Source organism: Bufo gargarizans, chromosome 2, assembly GCF_014858855.1.
Source record: "Bufo gargarizans isolate SCDJY-AF-19 chromosome 2, ASM1485885v1, whole genome shotgun sequence".
NCBI lineage: Eukaryota > Metazoa > Chordata > Amphibia > Anura > Bufonidae > Bufo > Bufo gargarizans.
The window spans coordinates 705,273,766-705,298,921 of record NC_058081.1 but is presented as its reverse complement, the minus strand read 5'-3'; the positions used below and the strand labels follow the sequence as shown (position 1 = coordinate 705,298,921).

At 44.6% G+C, this 25,156-nt stretch overlaps 1 protein-coding gene across 4 annotated transcripts in view; it reads left to right on the top strand.

The window, feature by feature from the left end:
* The window catches only part of PAX7 (paired box 7), a 115,471-nt gene that overhangs the window by 73,674 nt on the left and 16,641 nt on the right, over nucleotides 1-25,156 (top strand). For all 4 annotated transcript variants that reach the window (XM_044278635.1, XM_044278632.1, XM_044278634.1 and 1 more), the window contains exons 6-7: nucleotides 710-875; nucleotides 1,594-1,790. In XM_044278635.1, the coding sequence (XP_044134570.1) occupies nucleotides 710-875; nucleotides 1,594-1,790 (363 nt within the window). The remainder of the gene's footprint in view (nucleotides 1-709; nucleotides 876-1,593; nucleotides 1,791-25,156) is intronic.

Genomic DNA, 25,156 nt, shown 5'->3' with positions numbered 1-25,156 from the left:
AGTGGGACACTGTCCTGGCTGTAACTCCTAGCTTAACACTGACTAAGGCGCAACGTTTATCCCAGCTATACCTAATACACAGAGTGTATGAAACCCCTGTATTCTTACACAAGATAGATCTACGGACGAACTCACGTTGTCCCCGGTGTGGAGTGGAGGAGGCTTCCTTGATGCATATGTTTTGGGAATGTCCTGGGTTAGGGGCCAACTGGTAGGGAGTTTTGTAGATAGTGGCCCAGACAACTCAGATACGGTTACCAAGCGATCCCAGAGTCTGTGTACTAGGTCTCGTAGACCTGCCGGGAGGTGGTAGCAGAATGTCTCTGAGCATTCAAAGAATACTCTTTCAAGCTAGAATAGAACAGAACCCACCCACTAAATGGGAATTATTAATGTAGGCACTACCTTTTTTGGTACTCTGGAAAAAATTGATATAGAAATAATGACAAGCTATCCAATATTTGTATTAATGTAATACTTTATTATGCTTTGTCTCTGATTTATGGACCAATGTACAAGAAATACTTTTTCTTTCAATAAAAAATTGATAAAAAAAAAAAAAAAGTGGACCTCAAATCTGCACAATAAAGACGTCACCATTTTTATCGTTGATGTTGATTTATACTTTGCTATCACGACAATCACAGTGTTTTGCAAAGATCACTGGTGGTCAACAGTTTATCACAAGCTTTATCTCTACCCTTTACAGGTCTGGTTCAGTAACCGAAGGGCGAGGTGGCGCAAACAGGCAGGAGCCAACCAACTGGCTGCATTTAACCACTTACTGCCTGGTGGTTTTCCTCCCACAGGAATGCCAGCACTGCCTCCATACCAGCTCTCTGAGACGTCGTACCAAACAGCCAGCCTCGCTCAAGGTCAGGGTCTTTGTTCTTCTGACTTGTTTTTAGTTCGTACACCTCTTCCAAGGTTGATTCTGGATCAGATACATCAGATTAAGGCCTCATGCACACGACCGTTGTGTGCATCCGTGGCCGTTGTGCCGTTTTCCATTTTTTTCAGCGGACCCATTGACTTTCAATGGGTCCGTGGAAAAATCTGAAAATGCACCGTTTGGCAGCCGCATCCGTGATCTGTGTTTCCTGGCCGTGAAAAAAATATGACCTGTCCTATTTTTTTCACGGCCAACGGTTCACGGACCCATTCAAGTCAATGGGTCCGTGAAAAAACACGGATGCACACAAAATTGTCATCCGTGTCCGTGATCCGTGTCCGTTTTTTCCTATCATTTCAATGGCAAACTTGACTTTGATTTTTTTTTCATTTTTCATGCCCGTGGATCCTCCAAAAATCAAGGAAGACCCACGGACAAAAAAACGGTCACGGATCACGGACCTACGAACCCCGTTTTTGCGGACCTTAAAAAAAAACGGTCGTGTGCATGAGGCCTTATGATTGTAAATTATATTATTTTAGTGCTGTTGCTTTACATTTATGTATATTTTGCCAAACGTCTTACATCAGTATAGGTGAATCTACCTAATGTACAGCCTTAATCATGATATCAAACATTAGGCTTAGAGCCTATCATCATCTGTAGACTATAAAATAATGTTCATGTATCTCTATTGATAGATGTCGGAAGCACAGTCCACAGACCTCAACCTCTTCCTCCTTCCTCAATGCATCAAGGAGGTTTATCAGCTGCAACTGCAGACACTGGAGCGGCTTACGGGGCAAGACATAGCTTCTCAACCTACTCTGACAGCTTCATCAACCATGGAGGACATTCCAACCACATGAACACGGTCGGTAATGGCCTCTCCCCACAGGTAGGCAGCAGTAAAGTTATGTGTCATATAAGGTGGTTGTCCGAGCATCAGATATTGATGACCTATTCTCAGGATGGTCATCAATAGCATATCAATGGTTGTCCAACACCCAGCACCACCATCGATCTGCTGTTTCAGGCAGCCACAGTTCTCCATACAGTGTATAGAGCGAAAGCAGAAGAGTCTTTACACTGTGCAGTTTCCACCGTCGGTGTACTGCAGCCATGTACAACCTCCTCCCCTTCACTGCTGCTATTTCTAGCATGGAGAGTAGAAAGGGGCAGAACCAGGGGCGTAGCTATAGGGGAAGCAGCGAAAGCGTCTGCTTTGGGGCCCTGACCCAGAAGGGTCCCATCCAGGAGGAGGAGGACTAAAAGATTTGGTCAGGGCCCCTTCAACAGTATTACACAATGAAATGATATTATATACAGTGACAGTATAGACAGTGTAGAAAACGGATGGAACAGCTGCCGGGCCTGGTCTGAGAGAGCGATCTTTACTAGCCACAGGGATGTGGGCGGCATGAAAGGAAGGGGTTGTGAAAAAATTACGGGGGGGGGGGGGGCTATTCAAAAATTTGCTGTGGGGCCCAGTCATTTCTAGCTACGCCACTGGGCAGAACAGACAGACTTCAGTAACAGCAGCAGAGCTCTGAATGATTTGTCTCAGATTCAGCAGCTAGGCAGAGGACTTGCACACACTCTACAGAAGAAAATTGGTAGAAAATGTTTAATAAGGACTATTTAGAAAGTTGCTTAATTTTGCATTTAGGAAGCAAATGAGCAATAAAAAGAATTTAGTGCAAAGACCAATCTCTACTCTACTATCAGATAACGCTGTATCCCTGCCAGGTGGTGTATTGACATGAATATGCATTGTATGACGTTATCATGGAATGGTATAATAACTTCAGTATAACAAATTGGGGCTCTTGCTTTCTTATTGTAATCTTCAAGATCTCTGTAGTCATTATACAAGCAATGCAGAGTACATTGAGAGAATATCACTGATGATCAGCACGTCTGCACCTTGCGTTACAAGGATGCCATGTACACTGGGACATATGTGCAGGATGCTACGCCTATGTTTTTGTGTAGGTCATTTTATCATCAGATGCCATGTAGTTCTAGGTTTGCAGTATGTTGTATATGATATACTAAATAATGGGAAAATCCCGTGCACCTGAGAGATATTGGGAACCGTGGGGAGCCTTGGATGTTTTCGAGAATGCAGGAAGGGAACTATATTGAGCACGGTAAGTATCCCTGGATATGCTGAGGGCTGCGGAGAGTGGAAAATATTGGGCACTACAGGGAGCCTTGGAGACTGCAAGGAATAGAAAATAATTATAAGGAGCGCCGTATATTATATTGGCTAATGTGCGGACTGAGATATATTGAAGATACTGGGCTCAGTGGGAAGTAATAAAGATGTTGGGGACTATTGGTAGTAGTAGATTCTGAGCTCTGGGAGTACAGTGGTTAAGGCCGGGCTTTCCACACTCATTAAGGAACAGAAAATTTCTTTTTTCGCCTTTTTTTTCTTGGAAAATATTCTAGATATCCAATATCTCATTATCTTGATCTAGAATGACATGCCTTTAATCTTGCGCAGTTAATTGCCAGCACTGTGTGGCATATCGGCCACACAAGAGTAAAGCAGGGTTAAAACTAGAATGGCGACATCCCTGGTAAATGCGCGTTTCGCCATCACCATTCATTATCGCTAACGTATCAAGTTTGTTAACACAGCCGCTAGATACTTATTGTGGGTTGGCTTTATTTGGTAAATTCAGACCTGTATAAATAAATTCCTTTATTTAATGATAATGATCTGCGCTCTCGCCCATTTGTGATTTACGGAAACATGGGTTCTGTCCTAATCGGCAAACAATTCTGAAGGAAGGTATCCTAGCCCAGAGCGCTCACACTTAGTCATGGCAAAGAGCTGAAGTATGACATAAAGAGCTTAATCCATTAATATATTAAGCTTGATTTCCAGTAGCTGACAGCTCGTGTAACACCCATTACCATGTTCGTCCTGTGTGTGTGTTAAACACGGACGTAATTGTCTTTATATAGGAAAAGGGTGTCGTCCGCAAATTCTGGAACATTAGCATTACAAGTCTCGATTTCTTTAACTGGCGAATTTCACGCGGTATTCCTATGACATACTGGTGTTCTAACCTGGATCCGGCAATAATCACGTGTCCGCCTTGTATGTGCTTCCCCCTTTTCTTCCTATCGTGCCCTGCTTCTTTTCTTTTCCGAGACGCTGTGCTTATAATAGGCATTTAAAATGAGACTTGCTGGGCGCGGGAGGGGAACTGCAAGGGATGTTAAATACTACAAAATTAGAAAGAAAGAAAAAAAACTGATGCAAATCATTGGTAAAAGAGAAAATTATGTGCAATTACCCAGCGATATTGGGCAGCTCGGCCCACCCTCGACCAACAAGATCTCATTAACAAGCAGAAAATAAGATTGAAATGGTGTGTAAAAGAGCTGAAAAATGAATTTCAATGCTGCATTTGTCCACAATTACCCCCTCGTTCACACATATTTTATTGCAATTTTTTTATTCTTCTTAATCTTTCCATCCCTCAAAGCAGATTGGCGACATCCTAGCATTACAGAGGCTGAGGAAGCGAGCATTAAGGATTTTTCCCTCTCTGAAAGCGAGCCCTGCTCCCTGCTTCTTGCCGGCTGCTGCGCGTGGATAACACAGCGGTACTCAGACGCAGACGACAGGGCAGAGCAACGCTAGGAGCTACTGCCGGATTGGTCAGAGTGCGAGAAGACGGAGCACTGAGCATTACTTCTCAGGCTCTATCTTGTCCACTAGTAATATATTAGGGCGTATTTATTTTTGAAAGCATCTCTGTAGTGCTGCAAGGGTTAAGTTCGCCAATACAACCGCGAAGGTAGGTTCGCATGGAGTTTTTTTTTTTTGGAGGAGGTTTTGAGGCAGATTATTTTTCTGCAGGTTTTTCAGCCATAGCCAGAAGTGGCTTTAAACGAAAGGAATTGGAAATATAAAGGAATTAATGATACCTCTTCTTCCTGCTGTATCCTCTTCCAAAACAATCCACGTAAACCTACCCTAAGGGTACCGCCTCACTTAAGGTCTTTTGGCATCCTTTTGACGCAACGAAACACATGGGTATTTTAGAAGCTTTTTCCAGGGTGACATTTTTTAGTCAAACAATATTTTTATTGCATTTTTTCATGTTTCTTTTTCCCTATAATGTCTTTGGAAAACACATTAAAAACACCAACCCAGAGTATGCTGGGATTGGAAAAAAAAACTAAACAAAAAAACTCTAAAGCACAATGCCAGGAAACTTAAAACGCCGCTACAAAAAACAACGTGTGTCGTGCGTTTCATAACTTCCTATTGGAGAACAGGTAACATCTAGTTGCAACCAAAAAAAAAAGGAAATAAAAAAATGTGTGTTTTTTTGGGGAAAAAATTGCGTGTAACCACCTAAGGGTGCTGCCGCACTATGTTTTTTTGTGCGGCTTTCATGACAGTCATGAACTTCAAGCATTTTTTAGTAACACGATGTTTCACTTGCGCATTTTTTCATGCCTTTTTTTTTCCCTATAGAGAAGTTTATGGGAATTAGGACTCATGCCCATGAACGTAAGGGCTCTGCGCCCGTGCTGCGGACCTGCAACTAGCGGTTCGCAATGCATGGGTAACAGCCGTGTGCAATCACGGTGCAGATGCGGACACACCGACTTGAATGGGTTCGCAAAATACGACAAAAGATAGGACTTATTAGTATTATTTTTTGCAGTGCAGAGGCACGGACCAGAAAGCCCACGGAAGCGCTTCATAGTGCTTCCATGGGCTTCCAATCCGTGCCTCTGCTCCGCAAAAGATAGGAAGATGTCCTAACTTCGGTAGTGTCTTGCAGATCGCGGACCCACTCAAGTCAGCACGGAGTGGACACGGCCGGCGCCTGTGTATTGCGGACCCGCTGTTTGTGGTTCACAATACGAGAACCACGGCCATGTGGTCGTGTGCATTAACCCCTAGCCTGAAAAAATAAAAAACACCCACAGCATGCTGCGATTTCCAAAAACTCCAAGGAACCAAAGAAGGCCAGGAAATTGGCGTAAACAACATTTTTAGGGTGTTTTATCATTTCCAATTGGTCGGCATCAAAAACGTAATGTGAACCCTCTCTAAGGCCAATGTTTATCAATGTATAAATTTTTTCCGAGGTGGGGGGTTGGGGGACTTGAACGAGCCTTCGTAGCATTGCAGGTAACGCTAGGTAGGTTCGTTCCCGTGCCGGCATGAGAAGCGAGATGGGTGCCGGGGAGCAGGTAAGTACAACCTCTGTGAGGGGCCCCGGGCAAATGGGGGGCATCATAGATCTTGGATAACCCCTTTAACGTTCTAGGCATGGAAGCATTTTGATCTTCTGCACGTGGACAATTGTGGGAGCAGAGATTAATTACATATCGTTTTATTTAGATAAAGCTGGCTTATTACAACTTGGGTCTGTGATGGACGGGACATTTTAGGTGATATGATACACAAGAATGGTAGTAGATGGATGCGGGTGATACATTGTGACATTCTTTTTTCTAGATCAGGATGTGGGCATCTCTCCAGTATTTTACTGTTAGGTTTTATACTACTCCACACTTACATCACAATGAGGAATCCGGGATGCTGGGCAATGGGAAGCCACCTGCTGCTGTCAGTCAGGGTATTAAGAGCTGCACATTCCTTTACACATGAGAAAAACAGAAAACCTCTCTATTATCCGAGGCCGGAGCTGGGATTTCCTAGTGTCCCCAGAGAGTGAAGACTTCTGGTCGGTCTTGTTGCTCACTGCAGAGAGATGGGAAAAAAATATCATTTATTGAGTCCTGAGTTTGTCTCTACAAAAATTAGCTGCTTACAGTCATTACATGCAGTTGTGGTTTAGCATCTTCTCAAGTGTTAAAAGATTTAGCTGAGCAGGTGACCAAAAGTTAAGAGAACAGAGAAGAAACTCAAGAAACTGAAGTTTTTTGCTGTTCAGAATCAGTTAGGAGATTGCCTGATATAATACTATTAGATATGCATCCTTTCTGATTGCCAGGAGAAGTACAGATTCATGTTAGATTTTTGCAATAGTTCATACTCTGCATTCCAGACTGACTGCAATCTGTCATGACCCACAGCTGCCGGCCTTCTCAAAGGCTATGGGCACCTCTGTATGAATTTGTTTTTATTAATTAACATACTAAATTCAAAATGTAGCGACTTTCTTATAGAAACATTTCCTACCATTTTGCTTCTGCAGAGTGTGTGTAAGTCCTTCACCTAGCTGGTGGTGCTGTTCAATCTGACATAAATCCATCACAGTTCTGCTCCTGTTTCTGATGGCTCTTTCTGCTCTCTCCTTCTCTCTTCTCTAACCCTGGGTTCACACCTGAGCGTTCTGAAAGGAGCGCTCTGTATGCGCGATTGTACCGGCGTTTGCAATCGCGCATACAGAGACAAGCGAACGCCCATTGTCGCGCGTTCCCGAAAGTCTATGTACGGGAACGCGCGACAAAACGCCCCAAAGAAGCTCAAGAACTTTTTTGAGCGTAGGGCATTTTACAGCGCGTTCAAACGCGCTGTAAAACACTCAAGTGTGAACCAGGGCCATAGGGAAGCATTGGTTTTCATGTGCTGAGCGTTTTACAGCGCGTTTAAACGCGCTGTAAAACGCTCAGGTGTGAACCCAGCGTTAGTGGTAGACTGAGCAGTGTACATGCACGATTTGTCTGGCGAGAAGGGAGAAGATCCAGGGGGGGGGAACCTCTAAAAGCTGTAGATAGGGAGGAAAACAGAGCAGGGGGAAGACAGCAGCATCCTAGACACACAGATCCAGTATATTTTACTGTGAGGGACATGTCCACATGAAAAAAGTCTGAAACTAGGAGCAGATTGTAAACTAATTATCGGGAAGGGGGTCTAAAAAAAATAAATGAAGGAATGAAGTTTACAGCCTGAAAGTTAGTGCAACTCTTTTACTTAGGGTAACCACATATGTACAAATCATTATTTTTTTTTTCCATGACAAAGCGGCCCATAGTCTTAGGAGTTTTTTTTGTTATGCAACTTAGTGCCCAACTGAAAACACATTTTAAATCATATTAAAATCCTATAAATTAACCAGAAATGTGAATTCAGATGGCCAGTTTATCTATTAACCTCAGCAACAAAGACTATCCTCTATTAATGACCTAAAAATCGCTTGATTTTTGGAAAAATTATTCCCAAGCATTCAGCTTTTCCTTCTTTTAATTTTAGGGACATGCTGGTACTGAATGATGATCATAACAATCACACATATGTTAAAGTGACCCCCCCCCCCATGCTTCCCCTCACAAAGGCTCATTACTCGCAGTCTATATGTAACAATTGCCTGATAATCTTCTTTATCATTGGTAGTCTATGCTTGACCCTTAAAGAGGACTTGTAGCCTAACCTGACATGTCTTCGTAACTAGTTATCCCTGCTAGAAGATATGAAGGAATTGCTAGCCGTTTGAAATGAAGGTCCAGCTGGGGGCATGTCCCTGCACAGTCTGACAATGGCAGCACCCTACTGGCAACACTCATCTGAACCCTCAATGCAAACTAATAGCTAGGGATGAGCGAATTGACTTCGCATAAAACTTGACTTCACATAAAACGTTCTAATACTGTACAGAGCAGAAGCTCCGTACAGTATTAGAATGTATTGGCTCTGATGAGCCGATGTTATTGCTTTGCGAGACTTCGCGCAATAACTTCATAAATTAATTTGTTCTGTAAAAAAAAAATTCCCGAACTGTAAAATAAAAAAAGTACCTTCCCTTTCTTCACTACTCTGTCATCTTCCCGGGTTGCAGCCAATGACGTATTGTTTGACTGCAGAAGTGATATTCCTTATACCACTGCAGCCAATGACTGGCCTCAGTGGTGTTTTGTCGCATAAGCAGCATTGCACTGCCGGATCACATGCCACTTGGGGACTCGTCACCACTGAGGCCAGTCATGGCCTGTAGTGGTTCATATGGCCATATCAATGCTTTGGCAGGAAGAAAACAAGTAGGAATCTTTCAGGAGGATATGCTGGCTAGGGGCCTTCCCTTGATAGTTAAGATTCTCGGAAAACCCGTTTAATCACCTCCCCAGCATCAGTAATCTAGACTCCTATGAGTACAGTCAAAGATCAAAAAGGCTTTTTGAATACTGACGTATAAAAGTGGCAGTATAACTGTATAAGGTACCACGTAAACGAGCCTGACGTGTGCTAGCGTCAGACTGTTTAGGTTTACAGGGATTTCCTCTAATATTTTACCACCATTTTCATAAATCTCTACTTTAAATTCATCACTACGGCTTCTACAGAAAATAAGTATCTCTTTCACATCTCGAATCTCGAAAAGTTGTAAATGATGGGAACCTAGCAACAAAAAAGGGGTTAATGGGTCCAATGAAAAGTTTGCGCGCCTGAGCCATCAGTGTTGGGCCTACTCATCCATAGTCGGCGCTCATGTTATCTGCTCCCCTGCGCATCCCCCTGTTCCCTCCCTCCATCCCTATCACTTTCCCTCTCCAGCATTTGATGTGGAGCACAGCCTCTCTGTCGCTTGCTTCTTCTGAACTGAGGGGATCAGTAGCGTCAGCAGAGCTCGTCTCTCTCCTTTGATCCATGTCCTGAGGCCGGCTTGACAGCAAAGCAGCATGGAGACAAAACGATTCAGCCAAAGTGATTCCTGACAACTGTCTCCCAGAGATAAGGGAGCCTCTTTCTTCCTGGGATTTTTTTATTTTTATTTAATACCTCCTCTCCATTTCTATATGAAGGAGAGTCTCTATAAACGAGAGGCGGCAGCCAAGACACGTTGTATGGGAATGATACACGGAAGCTGTATCTCTAAGCTCCCTGTGGCCGCCTTTACACTAGCCTCATGGCTCAGAAGTAGCAGAAATACAGACATGTAAGGATGCGCGGTCCAACATGGCTGACTGAATGCAACATATGCAACTAGGGGCCTGTGAGGATAGATCCCAGGGGTTCTGGTGCACACATGAGGAAGATGATTATATCCAGTATGATGATACTGGGGACGAGGTATAAAACACTGCAACTGTTCCACGTGGAAAAATGCTAAATTCTGGCATAATGTTTTACTTTACGTACATCCAGCTTCAAAGGGTTGTCTCATCTCAGACATTAGTGAAAAATTGCTAGAATATGCCACCAATCTCATATAGGTGCAAATCCCACCCAATGGATGCCCAAAAGTGAAGGAGCGCGCGCTGTGTACATGCGCGGCATGCTCTCTATTCAGTTCCATGGGAGTTCCACGAATAGCCAACTGCGTGAACTCTGCTATTTTCAGAAGTCACCTAGATGTTTGAATGCACAACCACCTCTCCATTTACCTCTATTGGACTGCCGGAAATAGCCAAGTTTGGCTACTTTTGGAACTCCCATAGTGGTGGATGGAGGGTGGTCACACATGTTAGGCCGCTCTCCGTTCACTTTGGGGGTGCTGTTCTGTAGATAGGAGAAAGTCTCCGAGCTGGGACCTACACCTCTCTGACATGGATGAAATGTCCTAGTGATATTCCACCAATATCGGCGATAGGACAACCTTTAATTTACACCAAAAGTCTGGCCTACGTTCTTTGTACCTTTTTTGTGCCTTGTCCAGCAAGGGCGCAGGGCGTAGCAAGAAAAGGCTTAATATGAGACATCGTGTTCCCAAACTGTGCCAAAATTTAGCTGCCAATTAAGTAAACTGTAGGCAAAATACGTTTTGCTCAAGAAATAACACACTGGCATACAGATAGAACATGACAATTTTGTATGACGTGATCCCCACATATCTGGGTCAGGCAATTTCGTACATATACCTAGCTCGAGCCTTATGGCTCGGGATGCATCTAGCTCCACTGTCAGTATGTCTGGCACAGTATGCCAGTTTGTGTCAATGCCGCTGGTAGGTGAATTTTCGTGTATACATGTCAGCAGTGGCGTACATAGAGACATAAGGGCCCCATAGTAAGGATCAAACCAGGGCCCCCACACAGGACAGAAGGGTTTCTGCCTAAACCCTTTTCAATGACCCTTGGGCCATTTTTCCACTGCTTTATTTGCTAAAAGTTGTTCCTTAAGGCTCCATAAACACTTCCGCAAGTGTTGTTCGCACCCGTTCTGCAATTGTGCGGAACGGGTGCGGACCCATTAATTCTCTATGGGGACTGAATAGATGCGGAGAGCACCGCATCCGCATTTCCGGAGCGCAGCCCCGATCTTCCGGTCCGCAGAAAAATATAGAGCATGTTCTATTCTTGTCCGCAATTGCGGACAAGAATAGGCATTTCTATGGGGGTGCTGGCCGGGTGTATTGCGGATCATACAATACACTACGGCCGTGTGAATGGACCCTTAGAGGGTAGAGTCCTGACCAAGTTTTCACCTCCAGTAGAAGAGAGGATGATCCCCACTAAGACTGGGCCCCCTCTTGCCCTGGGCCCCATAGCAGTCGCATGGTCTGCCGCTATGGTACTTACGCCTCTGCATGTGAGTACCTTTGGGTATGTGTGCTTCTGAAATCAGCTCTGCAGGGAAGAACATGAGCGGTAATACTAGGGTCTTGATTTTTCTATGTATAGCAGCATGGCTATGACTTGAAGTTCAGTGACACTATTCTTTGGATGGGAGTGAACGTGATTTGTTCGCCTAGTGCCCCCTAGCTCTGGGAGAACAGGCAGGAGCACATACCATTAATATACTTAATATCTACATTTTTTTGCAAATAAAGAGAAAATACACTTCACATAGTGAATATTCTGACATATTCTGACCCTTTTAGCTGGTGTCTGGTCTCTTATGTGGCTGATGTAAAAACCACACACACAAGTAATAGCTCTCTTCCTACAAATGGTAATGATGGGTCTCCCAACCTTCAGGAGGTGAAGGGTCGCCTGAGAGCAAGTGTTTTCACTTAGTTCCAGATGCCGATGTGACAGGTGTGAGCTAGTGATAAATTCCCTACCAGCGGCCAGCTATCCTAGCCCTGTGTATGTGACAGGGACCAAGTCGTCGGAGATTCGCTCCGATTCCCAGGAACAAAATGCATCCCAATGAGGTATCGAAAAAGAGGTTCTCCAACGAACCCGGGAAAATCTAATGAACTGGTGGGGAACCTGACTGGATCATATATGGAGACTGTAGGATCTCCAGGGTCACAGCCTCACTTACAGACATAACTGCACCGATCACGAAGATCCACGCACCTTTGGTCGTATATCCACAGGTCAGATCCATCGCTTGTATTTAGTACAATGTAGATGGGGAGAATTTGCAAAACCCTAAAAGAGGTACAATGGAGTGATACCATCGGGACAACTATGGATGTTCACGAGGAGATGGTGGGGGCTTACCTTGATAAGTTGTACTTTTTGATTTACAAGTCCCTGCATAGTCATCTCGCCTGGCTCTGTCAATCAAAAAGGAGGGACTGGCAAAGGAAGGAGTTGGAGCAATGGTGCACAGAGTGGATAAGGGCCGCCCTTGGTGCACTTAACTGCTCAGAATGAAGCAACATGTCACTAAGTGACAGCAAGGCTCTGTGCTTGGTTTATCGGGGACTCTCCTGGTGACAGACTCCGTTTAATTGTCCCAGGTGCACTGTGATCGGCTGAGGATTCAGTACCTTTTTGTATAAGCCGTCTACTGACTGTCAGGCATACTTGGGCAGATTTACTATTGGAAATTTACTATCGAAAATGTGCCAGTTTATGGCGCATTTTGCACCAAATAAACGGAGTGTGCCTGATTTGCTTCCCATTTGCTAACCATTTTACACACTTTTCTAAGCACCTCCCAACAGGGGTTTGTGGCTTCATTGGGAAGGGGTGCGGCCTAAATGCACCTCTGTGCACCAAAATTTTGGTACATTTTTACAGTAAAACTACACTAGCTTATAGGTGGCATAAACTTTTTTTTTTAGGTACACATGGTCAAATTTTTGGCACAATGAACAGGATTTTAGTGTAAATCCGATGAAGGATTTACTATACTCCAAATTATAAAAAAATAAAATAAAAAAAAGCCCAAGCCACAGGATAACAATTTCTAGCAGTAAATCTGCTCCACTATTTTTAATCCTTTCACTGACCTAGACCACCGGGGATATTATCATTGACTCCTTCCCTGCCCTAGCTCACTATGTTACAATTATACCCTTCACTGACCTAGACCACCAGGGATATTATCATTGACTCCTTCCCTGCCCTAGCTCACTATGTTGCCAATAACACCTTCACTGGCCTAGACCACCAGGGATATTATTATTGACTCCTATCCTGCCTTAGCTCACTATGTTGCCAATAACCCCTTCACTGACCTAGACCACCAGGGATATTATCATTGACTCCTTCCCTGCCCTAGCTCACTATGTTGCCAATAACCCCTTCACTGACCTAGACCACCAGGGATATTATCATTGACTCCTTCCCTGCCTTAGCTCACTATGTTGCCAATAACCCCTTCACTGACCTAGACCACCAGGGATATTATCATTGACTCCTTCCCTGCCCTAGCTCACTATGTTGCCAATAATGCCTTCTCTGACCTAGACTAGCAGGGATATTATCATTGACTCCTTCCCTGCCCTAGCTCACTATGTTGCCAATAACGCCTTCTCTGACCTAGACTAGCAGGGATATTATCATTGACTCCTTCCCTGCCCTATCTCACTATGTTGCCAATAACCCCTTCACTGGCCTAGACCACCAGGGATATTATCATTGACTCCTTCCTTACCCTAGCTCACTGTCGCCAATAACCCCTTCACTGGCCTAGACCAGCAAGGATATTACCTTTACCTCCTTCATGTCCCACTTTTTCCCCCCACTGTGATTTTCAGCATATGGCTCTTCCAGTTTCCATTCTGCAGAACTGCATTTGCAATGGGTACTTGATCCCAAATCTGCAAAACATGACAAATACAAACCATGCCTTAAAGAAGTCTATCGTATGGAGGACCCTAATCGGCTATGTCAGTTTTGGATCACTTTCTAATGCAGTCTACTTACCTCTTTGTTTAGTTTCTTGGCAGTGAACGGGTTTCGACTCAGTCAAGCTCATCACTAACTTAGGTTTATTAACTGATCCTTATCAACTGCGAGCATCTCCCGTCTTCTGTTCTTGGGGTGAAATAAAGAAAATAGAAAACTAAATAAAAGTGTTTCTAGTTGTTATCTGGAGGAGAGATCAGCACCGGGCTCAGAGGAAAGCGCGTCTGTGCGGCAGCTGATGTATTTACCCTTGTGTGTTTGTTATGTGGCAGAAGCCAGGGGCGGAATTTTGCTAATTTTCGATCTGCTTTTATCCGGCTCCTTCTCACCGGCGGCTCTCGGCTCAGATAAGGGGATTAGTTAGGAAGCTGAACAAGAAGGTGTTTGACAAGGAAGAAGCTGGAAGGAAGATATTTGTTTCCCAAATAATGAAGCCATGTTTGTATGTCAATGTACACCCAGGAACCTCTTGTTCGGAAGCTGAGGGAGCCTGGAGGTCTCATTCCTTCTACGAAGGTACACGATCCACTAGGCCAATGCCAAGCCACGGCACTCAGGGGATCAAGAGCTTTACCACAAGTAGCATCAACTTTGAGAACAGAGACCTATAACACAGCTGAGGCCAAGCTATGGTTTTCCAACTTCTTTAGGTATAGAAGTCCCAACTGTGGCAAGCTTGGACCATGGTGTCTCAGTGGTTACCACAACTGTCTTCAAAACTGACCAAGGGCAACATCGGCATGGAGTTTGTATGTTCTCCTTGTGTTTGCATGGGTTTCCTCTGAGTACGTTGATTTCTTTCCACACAGATTAAGTTCACATTTAGATGGTGAACCCCAATGGGAGCTAGGACCAATGTGAGTGATGACAATCTCTGTACAGCACCACCGAGTCTGTTGGCGCTATGTAAAAATGAAGACAATCGTAATAATTATAGTTTCACAACAGCTAGAGCGACCTAGGATATCTTTTGCTCTCTGTAGCAAATTTAAAAAAAAGACTTCTCTATATAGAGACTCCGATTTAAGCCTATCCAATTATACTTAGCGGCTCTTAATCCTGACCTGAGGGTATAAGTAGTTCTTGATAGCTCTGACTTTATCAGTGGCGAGTGGATCTAGTGAATGCACACGTTGTATTGAGCAGGTTCTGAATTGCTCGGTCTTAGACACTGCTTGTCATTGAGGGTTGTTGCTGGAAGGTTGGGATCAGTGTTGCCAGCAAGAAGACATATTTATCAGCTTGTATACGCGTTTGGTGGTATGTCCTGACCATGTTCAATCACCTAATGTTGCTTATGGAATGAGATAACTTGCATGCATGGTTCAGAGTCAGAATAAAAGGGTTCTTCTCCCTTCTCAGACATTGATGGCATATTGCTAGGATACGTCATCAAGGTTAGGTAGGCCACCTCTGGGAGCTGCTCCTATCTCCAGAATGAGGTCCCCTTTCTGGAGATAGGAGAATGCATGGCCACCTCTCTATTCACTGCTATGGGACTGCCGGAAATAGCTGAGCACTCGGAATGAATGGCGGGCGGGTGGCTGCACATGCTCGGCTGCTCTCCCTTCACTTTGAGGGGGAGGGAAGAGGAGGCTCGTTCTGGAGAAGGGAGCAAGTCCCAGAGGTGGGTCCTGCATGTGCACCTATCTGACATATCCTAATGATATGCCATCAATGTCTGATACGGGAATACTTCTTTTAGAACAACAGGTGCACCATATTACGGCCTGATGAAGGCACTGGTCCAACCTATGTAGCCTATTGAAAATAAATCACTGTCTGCAGTCTTTGGTCACTGGACTCCTGGAGTACATGAATTCCCTAGTAGGATAGCTCTTCTGTATCATGTTTTAGACACGTTTCGTGCCTTTGCTTGGCAAGGACGCATGACTCAGTAGAAAACGGTCATGGTTTGAAATCCTGCACCATGTGTCAAAATTGCCCTATTTTGGAGCAAAATAGTGGCATAAACAAAGCCAAACACACAGTTAGACTAAAGTTTCCAATGTGTCTGGCAAGACATCTGCCCCAGTGCCTTTTCCTTACACCACTTTATGGCTCATATAGGTTACATATGTATTTTCACTGCTCCCCCCAAAAGGAAAGACTTACGACACTCACCACTCCTCTCAGCCAATGCACCTTTTGTAGACACTTTGCAAAACTGTTGAGGGAGGTGTAAAATGGTTTTAAAACATATAATAAGAGCATGGCATACAATACATATTTTGCCCCAATTTTTTTAAAATGCACTTTATTGAATTTTTGCACAACATACAAATCTAGAATATAACATGGCATAACATAATATCAAGAGCCCGACATAAAGAGGGCGAACACTGCATAATACACTAGGCATGATACTAGAGTACCGCACCTCATCTAACACATCACCGCCTCCATCCTTCTCAATGCTGACCTTATCAGGCCTCTTGCAGACAACGTAAGGTCTCCATGCCCGTCCAATGCACGGGGACCGAACCTGAGCCAGCCGCATGCGGATCGCGACCCCATTCACTTGAATGGGGTCCACGATCCGTCTGTGCTGCAAAAAGATAGGACAAGTTCTATCTTTTTGCAGAACGGAACAGCACAGAAGCACTCCGTAGATGAGTCCGCAGATGAGTCCGCATCTGTGATGCAGAATGGCCGGTGTCCCGTGTATTGCGGACCCACCGTATGCGGGCCGCAATACGGCCACGGGGGACACACGGTCGTGTGCAAGAAGCCTTACTCTGAACATGAAACCCAAGGTACTTTTCCCCAATGTCCGCCCCCTCCTACATCCTCTCCGAACTCAAGGGTCCCCTTCAAGTCCTCTGTCACATACCACTCCGTAAACTGAAATTTTTCTCAATAATGGATTGGCCTGAATTCTGATGCATTTTGCTTAAAAAACTCCCCCACTCCGCACTAATTTAATCACACTAAATAGTATAGAATAGCGTAGTCTTGCTGTTTACGCCTTACGGACGGCTCACGTGTGATGTTAGCGAATTGAAAAATGGAAAAAAACACATTTTAATGGTAAAACCTAAAACCTCTCACTTCCAGGGTGGTGAGAGCGATGCCTGCAGGGGTCACTGTTGCTTTCCTTACCAAATTAAGGCTACCTGCACACGAGTGCCGGTTTGAAAACAGAAATTCCACATTGATTTTCGTGCAGATTTCTCTGCGTTTAAAAAACGGATCTTAGATGGAAATGGCTCAAACGGATGCAACAGGATCCGTTTTTTTTTTTACTGGATCCTATATTTTTTTCTTCTCTCTTTCTTCTTCTGACGAATCAGAAGAATGGAAAGCTAAACGGTGATGTGAACTCAGTCTAATCATGCATACGGCTGTTGCCCGCCCATGGCTGTATTGCTGCCCGCATACAGCGGGTCCGCAATACACGGGCACCGGCCGTGTGCGCCCTGCACCACAGATGCGGACTCATTTACTTGCGTGCATCCGTGGCGTTTCTGTCCGTGCCTCTGCACCGAAAAAAGATAGAACTTGTTCTATTTTTTTTTTTACGGTGCGGACAGATCACTGACCCATTCAAGTTGAATCCATCGCAGCTGCTGCATGGATGGGGCCCGTGCATTGGGGACCGCAAATTACGGTCCCCAATGCACGGAACGACTGCACAACGGGCGCGTGCATGAGGCCTAAGGGCTCATGCACATGAACGTATTTTCTTTCTATGTCCGTTCTGTTTTTTTATGCGGTCGCTTCAATGAGTCTGCAAAAAAACGGAAGTTACTCCGTGTGCTTTCCGTTTCCGTATGTCCGTATTTCCGTTCCGCAAAAAAATGGAACATGTCCTATTATTGTCCGCATTACGGACAAGGATAGGACTGTTCTATGAAGGGCCAGCTGTTCCGTTCCGCAAAATACGGAATGCACACGGTTGTCATCCATATTTTTTGCGGACTGCAAAATACTCACAGTCGTATGCTAGGAAAAACGCTGCATGCTGTGTTTTTCTGTCCAGTGCTATGAGTCTGTAGACACCAGACCTGTGCACATATAAATCAGTTATGTCCTTTGCCGCAAAAAAAAAAAAGAAAAGCATTACTCTTGGACAGTATTAGTAAATCTGCACCACAGGTCTTAAAGGGGTTGTCCCACGAAAAATATTCGACATTTTACAAACCAGCACCTGGATCTGAATACTTTTGTAATTGCATGGAATTAAACATTTAGCATAGCTACTGAGCTATTTACTGTAATCTATCTGTACAGCGCCACCTGCTGTTTGCTCTTTTCTCATTTCTCTGTCCTGCTGACTGAGATGGAAGCACATGCTCAGTTTTATCCTTCAACTGCCACCAGCTGCAGCAGAAAGGACACACACCCCTGAGAAAGGACACACCCCCCTGAGAAAGGACACACCCCTGAGCTGCCAGCTTGAGATAAATCTAGCAGAGCAATTGCAGCAATGAATGGTGAGATCTCTGGATCCATGCGAGGTACAGGGCTGGGTCTAACTTTGATAGAAAGAGACTCCCATGTACCATATGATATTGGATTTTCATATTTTTTTTATTAATTGTGGGATAACCCCTTTAAATGGCAATTTATCATTCCCCCAACATAAAAAAGTTGGCGTTTCTATGCCGCCCTTGCCACTTTCAAGAGAAGGAGCGTGCTGAGGCCATGGCATATTTATCTTCTTTCCGCCAGCTCTGAGCGGCTGTGGAATGAACTTAAAGGCTCGTTCACACGACCGAGTGAAGCCCGTGCTGTGGACCGCTAATTGCGGTCTGCAATGCACGGGCACCGTCCATGGGGCAGGCGCCTGTGGATTCACTTGAATGGGTCCGCGATCCTTCCGCTCCACAAAAAGATAGAGCAAGTTCTATCTTTTTTCGGAACGGAACCCCAGGAAGCACTCCGTAGTGCTTCTAGTCCGTTCTTCCGTCCCGCATCTCCGGATTTGCGGACCCATTGAAATGAAGTGATGCGGAATGGCCACGGAACGGTGCCCGTGTATTGCGGATCCGCAAATGCGGTCAGCAATATGGCAGCGGGCATCACACTGAACGAGCCCTAAGGCGCACGGACCGCTGGAGGACACGCCTAATCCACCGGCAGCGCAGCGGATATCGTGGACCAGTGTAAAACATCTGTCTGTGGTGGCTCTCCCCGTTATCGTCTCGCTCGAACACTTTATCATATTTGCTGCAGCTCTTGAAATATCCCAGAATCCAGTGAATTCTCCTAGATTTATCCTCCAGGAGTCGGGGCAGCTTACCAAGTATCAGGATGAAAAGCATTCTCTATCTCTTCTTTGTAAAGGAGGAAAATACACGCCGGCTGATCAGGTTTTAAACACACTAATTTGGGCTTATCTTTTGTAACAGAAAATACAGATTTATAGGAAAGAACTAAATAAAAGCACAAAGTATCTTTTCTGTTAACTCGACATCAGATAAGGTTTGCTTGGTGTAAACCACATTTTCAGCATCGCTTTGCTTTGTGTCATTTATTTATTTATGTTTTTTTGGAGCAGAACAAAAACCTCAGATATTTTGCTGACATTAGCAGCCTCCTTTCAAAAATGCAAACCAGTCAAATGAGAGTGACTATCCCCTGTGCACCCGGGTAAGGAGGTGCTCGGTAAACAGGGCAGCCCCATCTGGTTAGGGGAGCCAGCTCCAGCTGAGAGGCACTTCGCTATTTATTTACATGTAATTACTGCGAGGAGGTGCAGATATTAACACTGTCAAGAGTAATTTGCACTGACATTTCCAGCGCAGCAGCAGCAGCTCCCTCCCTCCTCCGCTGTCCTTCTGACTGCAGAGCGACGGTGTATACGCAGAGACCTTCGAGGAGGACACTGGGGATGTGTTTGGTCAATAGTGATATTTTATATACATAGCTATATGATTCAAGTTATCATATAATACACTACTGAGTACAATAGATGACTGTAATTAAGGCCTCTTGCACACAACCATATGGCTTTTCAGTATTTTGCGGTCCGCAAAAAACAGATCCGCCAAAAATACGGATGACTTCCGTGTGCATTCTGTATTTTGCGGAACGAAACAGCTGGCCCCTGATAGAACAGTCCTATCCTTGTCCGTTATGCGGACAATAATAGGACATGTTCTATCTTTGAACGAAATGAAAAAACGGAAATATGGAAACGAAAGGCATATGGAGTACCTTCCGTTTTTTTTTTTTGCAGATCCATTGAAATGAATGGTTCTGTATACGGTCCGTATATGGAATGCAAAAAACGAAAAAAATAAGTTTGTGTGCACGAGGCCTTAGGGTCCATTCACACAACCGTAAGTGTTTTGCGGATCCGCAAATTGCGGATCCACTAAACACGGACACCTGCAATGTGTGATCTGCAATTTGCGGACCGCACATCACAGACACTATAATAGAAAATGCCTTTTCTGGTCCGCAATTGCGGACAAGAATAGGACATGTTCTATTTTTTTCAGGAACGGAATTGCGGATCCCGAATAAAAATGGATCCCGAAAAAACGGATGCGTATTCCGAAAATGCGGATGGAGATCCTGGAAATGTGGTTTCGCATCCATTCCACCCCCATTGAAAGTGAATGGGTCCGCAAATTGCGGAACGGATGCGGACCCAAATTACGGACGTGTGAATGGACCCTAAGACTGTGTTAGGCTACATTCACACGTCCATGTGTGTTTTGCGGATCCACGGATCCGTGGATCCGCAAAACACGGACATCGGCGATGTGTGTTCCGCATTTTGCGGACCGCACATTGCCGGCATTCTCATAGAAAATGCCTTTTCTTGTTCGCAATTGCGGACAAGAATAGGACATGTTCTATAATTTTCGGGATCGGAATTGCGGACCCGGAAGTACGGATCCGCAATTCCGGATCCGGGCAGCACATCATGCCGCCCCATAGAAATGAATGGGTCCGCAATTCCGTTCCGCAAAAAGCGGAACGAAATTGCGGACGTGTGAATGGACCCTTAGGCCTCGTTTTCATTTCCGTTTTTTAACTGACGTGTACTGTCCGCATTTTCCACGGACAACACACATACCCATTTATTTCTATGTGTTTGTGCACATATCAGTGGGTCAAAGACATGCACTACTTTGGTCCGTGATGTGGATCAAACATGCCCATTGAAGTCTATGGGAATGTGAAAATCACAGATACAACACGGATAGCATCCGTTTTTCACTGACCACTGATAGATGCACTGGAAATTAATTTTCAGCTGAGCAGCATTCGTGGAATACACACGGAGGGTGATAAACGGACACACGGATGTAGAGAAAGTTAACACAAGGCACTTACTAATGTATTGTGATTGTCCATATTGCTTCCTTTGCTGGCTGGATCCATTTTTCCATCGCATTATACACTGCTCGTTTCCATGGTTATGCCCACCCTGTAATCTAGCGTCAGTGGTCGTGCTTGCACAGTATAGGAAAAAGCATCAGCCTCTCTGGTGGCCGGGACTGGGGGAGTGTGCATAGTCCAGCACTTTTTCCTAGAGTGTGCAAGCACGACCACCACTGCTGGAGTACAAGGTGGCCGTAACCATGTAGCCGATCAGTGTATAATTTGACTGAAAAATGCATCTAGCCAGAAAAGGAGGTGATATAGACAATCACATTACATTAGTAAGAGCCTTGCATTAACTTTCTCTACATGATAAATGCTAAAGGGTGAGAAACCCTTCAAATAACCATAATGGCCAATATGGCAGAAAATGTACGATCGTTTGTTCAAAGGTTGTTCATCCCTCAACCTACTTCTGTCTAATGCGTATGGCCACCTGAAGAGCCATTACATAAGAAGCACAGCCAATGACCTATAAATAACATTTGTATGGACTATTTCAAGGGGGTGTGCAAGTCAAATGTTTTGGGGGCAAACTGCAGGGAGGCTGGTAAAAAGTTAAAATATATATAAAAAATAAAATGCTAAAATATTTAAAGGGAACCTGTCACTGGGATTTTGTGTATAGAGCTGAGGACATGGGTTGCTAGATGGCCGCTAGCACATCCGCAATACCCAGTCCCCATAGCTCTGTGTGCTTTTATTGTGTAAAAAAAAAAACTATTTGATACATATGCAAATTAACCTGAGATGAGTCCTGTCCCTGACTCCTCTCAGGGACAGGACTCATCTTGTCCGTTTTGCGGACAAGAATAGGCAGTTATATTAATGGCTGTCCGCGCCGTTCCGCAAATTGCGGAACGCACACGGACGCCATCCGTGTTTTGCGGATCCACAATTTGCGGACCACAAAACACACAACGGTCGTGTGCATGAGGCCTAACTTTGAGTCGTTTATATCAGTTCTGAAGAACACCCAGGATCTTGCTGAAAGCACTTGACCTCTTTTCTAATAATTTTGACACAAAGGATAAGGCATCAGAAATTTCCACCAAAGCCCTACGGTTTCTGTCTACACATATACCAACACGCTACATATAGCGGATGGGACAGCAACTGTCATGTAGACAGCGCCCATCATATCAGTTTTGAAAACATCAGTTCATTCGTCTTTAAAGCTAGCCGTACATTTCAGATAGCTGTCAGCAGATACGTGGTTTGGCCAACAGCTCTCTCTCCAGACTCCTCTATATACATGCACACTCGGCATGGCCAAGCGTGCATGTGTTTTGGGAGAGGGTGCGGAATGGTTTGGCTTTCAGATGCAGGTATGCTTGGAATACTATCTGTCTACAAGCTTGCAGACTATGTAACTAGCAGAATTATGAATGCAGCACTGGACTTAATACAATCTGGGCATCTTTTTATGTAAAGTAAGTGAAGTAACATCAGATTTAGGCCTCATGCACACGAACGTATTTTCATTCCGTGTCCGTTCCGGTTTTTTTTTGGCAGACCGCATACGGAACCATTTATTTCAATGGGTTCGCAAAAAAAACCAGAAGGCACTCTGTGTGCATTCCGTTTCCATATGTCCGTATTTCCGTTCTGCAAAAAAATAGAACATGTCCTATTGTCCTCTTATTATCCGCATTATGGACAAGGATAGGACTGTTCTATTAGGGGCCAGCTGTTCCGTTCCGCAAAATACAGAATGCAAACGGATGTCATCCGTATTTTTTGCGGATCTGGTTTTTGCGGACCGCAAAATGCAAACGGTCGAGTGCATGAGGCTACATGCACACGACCGTATGTGTTTTGTGGTCCGCAACATCCATATGCCGTCCGTTTTTCTTTTTGCAGATCCATTGTAACAATGCCTAAAACGGGCAAGAATAGGAAATGTTATATTTTTTTTGCGGGGCTACGGAACGGTGTGCTATCCGCATTTTTTGCGGACCCATTGAAATGAATGGGTCTGCATCCTATACACAAAAAAAACGGAATGGACACAAAAACAAAACTCGTTCGTGTGCATGAGGCCTGAGGCCTTACTGGAAAGAACATCGCTGCATGCTGCAGTATTCTTGCCGTAAATACATGCGGTCCAGCAGGTGCCTTTGGTATCTGGTTTTGTATCTGGAATGTGGAAGCCATGACACACTTATAAAAAGAGACTATTCATAAACGAATAGTACCGGCTAATAGAAAAAAACGTTGTAATATATATGATCAGAAAAGACGATTCCTACTCCTCTTATCAAGCTCCTCTATGGCCCCCACATCTTTAGTTCACTGCTGAAATTAAACCTATCTTCAGGGAAGTGGGGCTGCCTGCTCACTGAGGAATCAGATTGTACAATATTCAATGGAGAAGGGGAGGAAGAGGCAGAGAGACAGACAGAGAGACTGCTGCTGGTTTGTGATTTACTGTCTAACTACTTTGCTGAATTTACATCTAAACAGTTTGGTACTGCTATATATCTATGCTATGTCCTCAATTACTACTACTTCTATTTCTGAGGTTGTGCTACAAAGCACTAGGAAGCAGGAACCCCTGTTTCTGTATGTGCAGTGTATGGGCAGACATGACACCAGCTAGTCTTCACCTACCAGGTGAAACAAATAATCGAATGACACACAGATTGTAGAAGGAAAGCTGCTCAGAAACCCCAGCTACAAGTCATATCATGGCCAGAAATAATGTTATCCCTCATGTACACACACCTGGCAGCTTTTTCTGAATAATTACCTTAAAGGGGTTATCCGAGACTACAAAATGTACTGAATACGCCCGGGCCCCTCACACTGAATGTACTTACCTGGCTCCCCGTTCCCTGCACCGCTCCTCGTCCCTGCACCGCTCCTCGTCCCCGCATGGGCGCTGCTGCTTCTCCCTATGTGTGGATGAAAACATCTAGTGTCGGGGGGAGCAGCCAATGGCACCCGCGATGCTAGCCTCCCTAGCATCGCGGGTGACGCTTTCGGACAGATAAGTACCGCTGTAGCATTTATGCCGGAAGGCCACTGGCTCCCAGTCAGATCCCATTATAGCCAACGGGGATGTGGAGGTGCGTGGCAGTATCCGGCTATGCTGGATTCAATAACTCCAGTAGTCTGTTGCTGGAACGAGATGTAAACCTACCCTAAACATGTTCAACTGAGCCGAGCATAAACACATATCGGAGGATCGGGGGAGACGGGCGTCGGTCCAAATAAATCTAAGGGCTCATGCACACGACCGTATGGCTTTTTCAGTGTTTTGCGGTCCGTTTTTTTACGGATCCATTGTTCCTTTTTTTTGTTTCCGTTGTGTTTCCGTTTCCTTTTCGTTTTTCCGTTCCGTTTTTTTCTGTATGCCATATACAGTAATAACATAGAAAAAATTAGGCTGGGCATAACATTTTCAACAAATGGTTCCGCAAAAAGGGAACGGATAAAGACCTACGGATGCATTTCCGTATGTGTTCCGTTTTTTTTTTTGCGGACCCATTGATTTGAATGGAGCCAAGCACTGTGATTTGCGGACAAGAATAGGACATGTTCTATCTTTTCACGCTACGGAAATACTAAAATACTGAAACGGAATGCACACGGAGACACTTCAGTTTTTTTTGCTGAACCATTAAAATGAATGGTTCAGTATATGTAACGCATACTGAACTAAAAAAATGGCCGGTATACTGAACGCAAAATACTGTTGTGTGCATGAGCCCTAAGGCTACTTTCACACTGGCGTTTTGGTTTCCGTTTCTGAGATTCGTCTAGGTCTCTCACAAGCGGTCCAAAACGGATCAATTTTGCCCTAATGCATTCTGAATGGAAAAAGATCCGCTCAGAATACATCAATTTGCTTGCAGCGTTTTGATGTCCGCCTGACGATGCGGAGGCAAACGGTTTGGTGCGGATCCGTCATGGATCTGCACAGACGGATCCGCACCGATAATA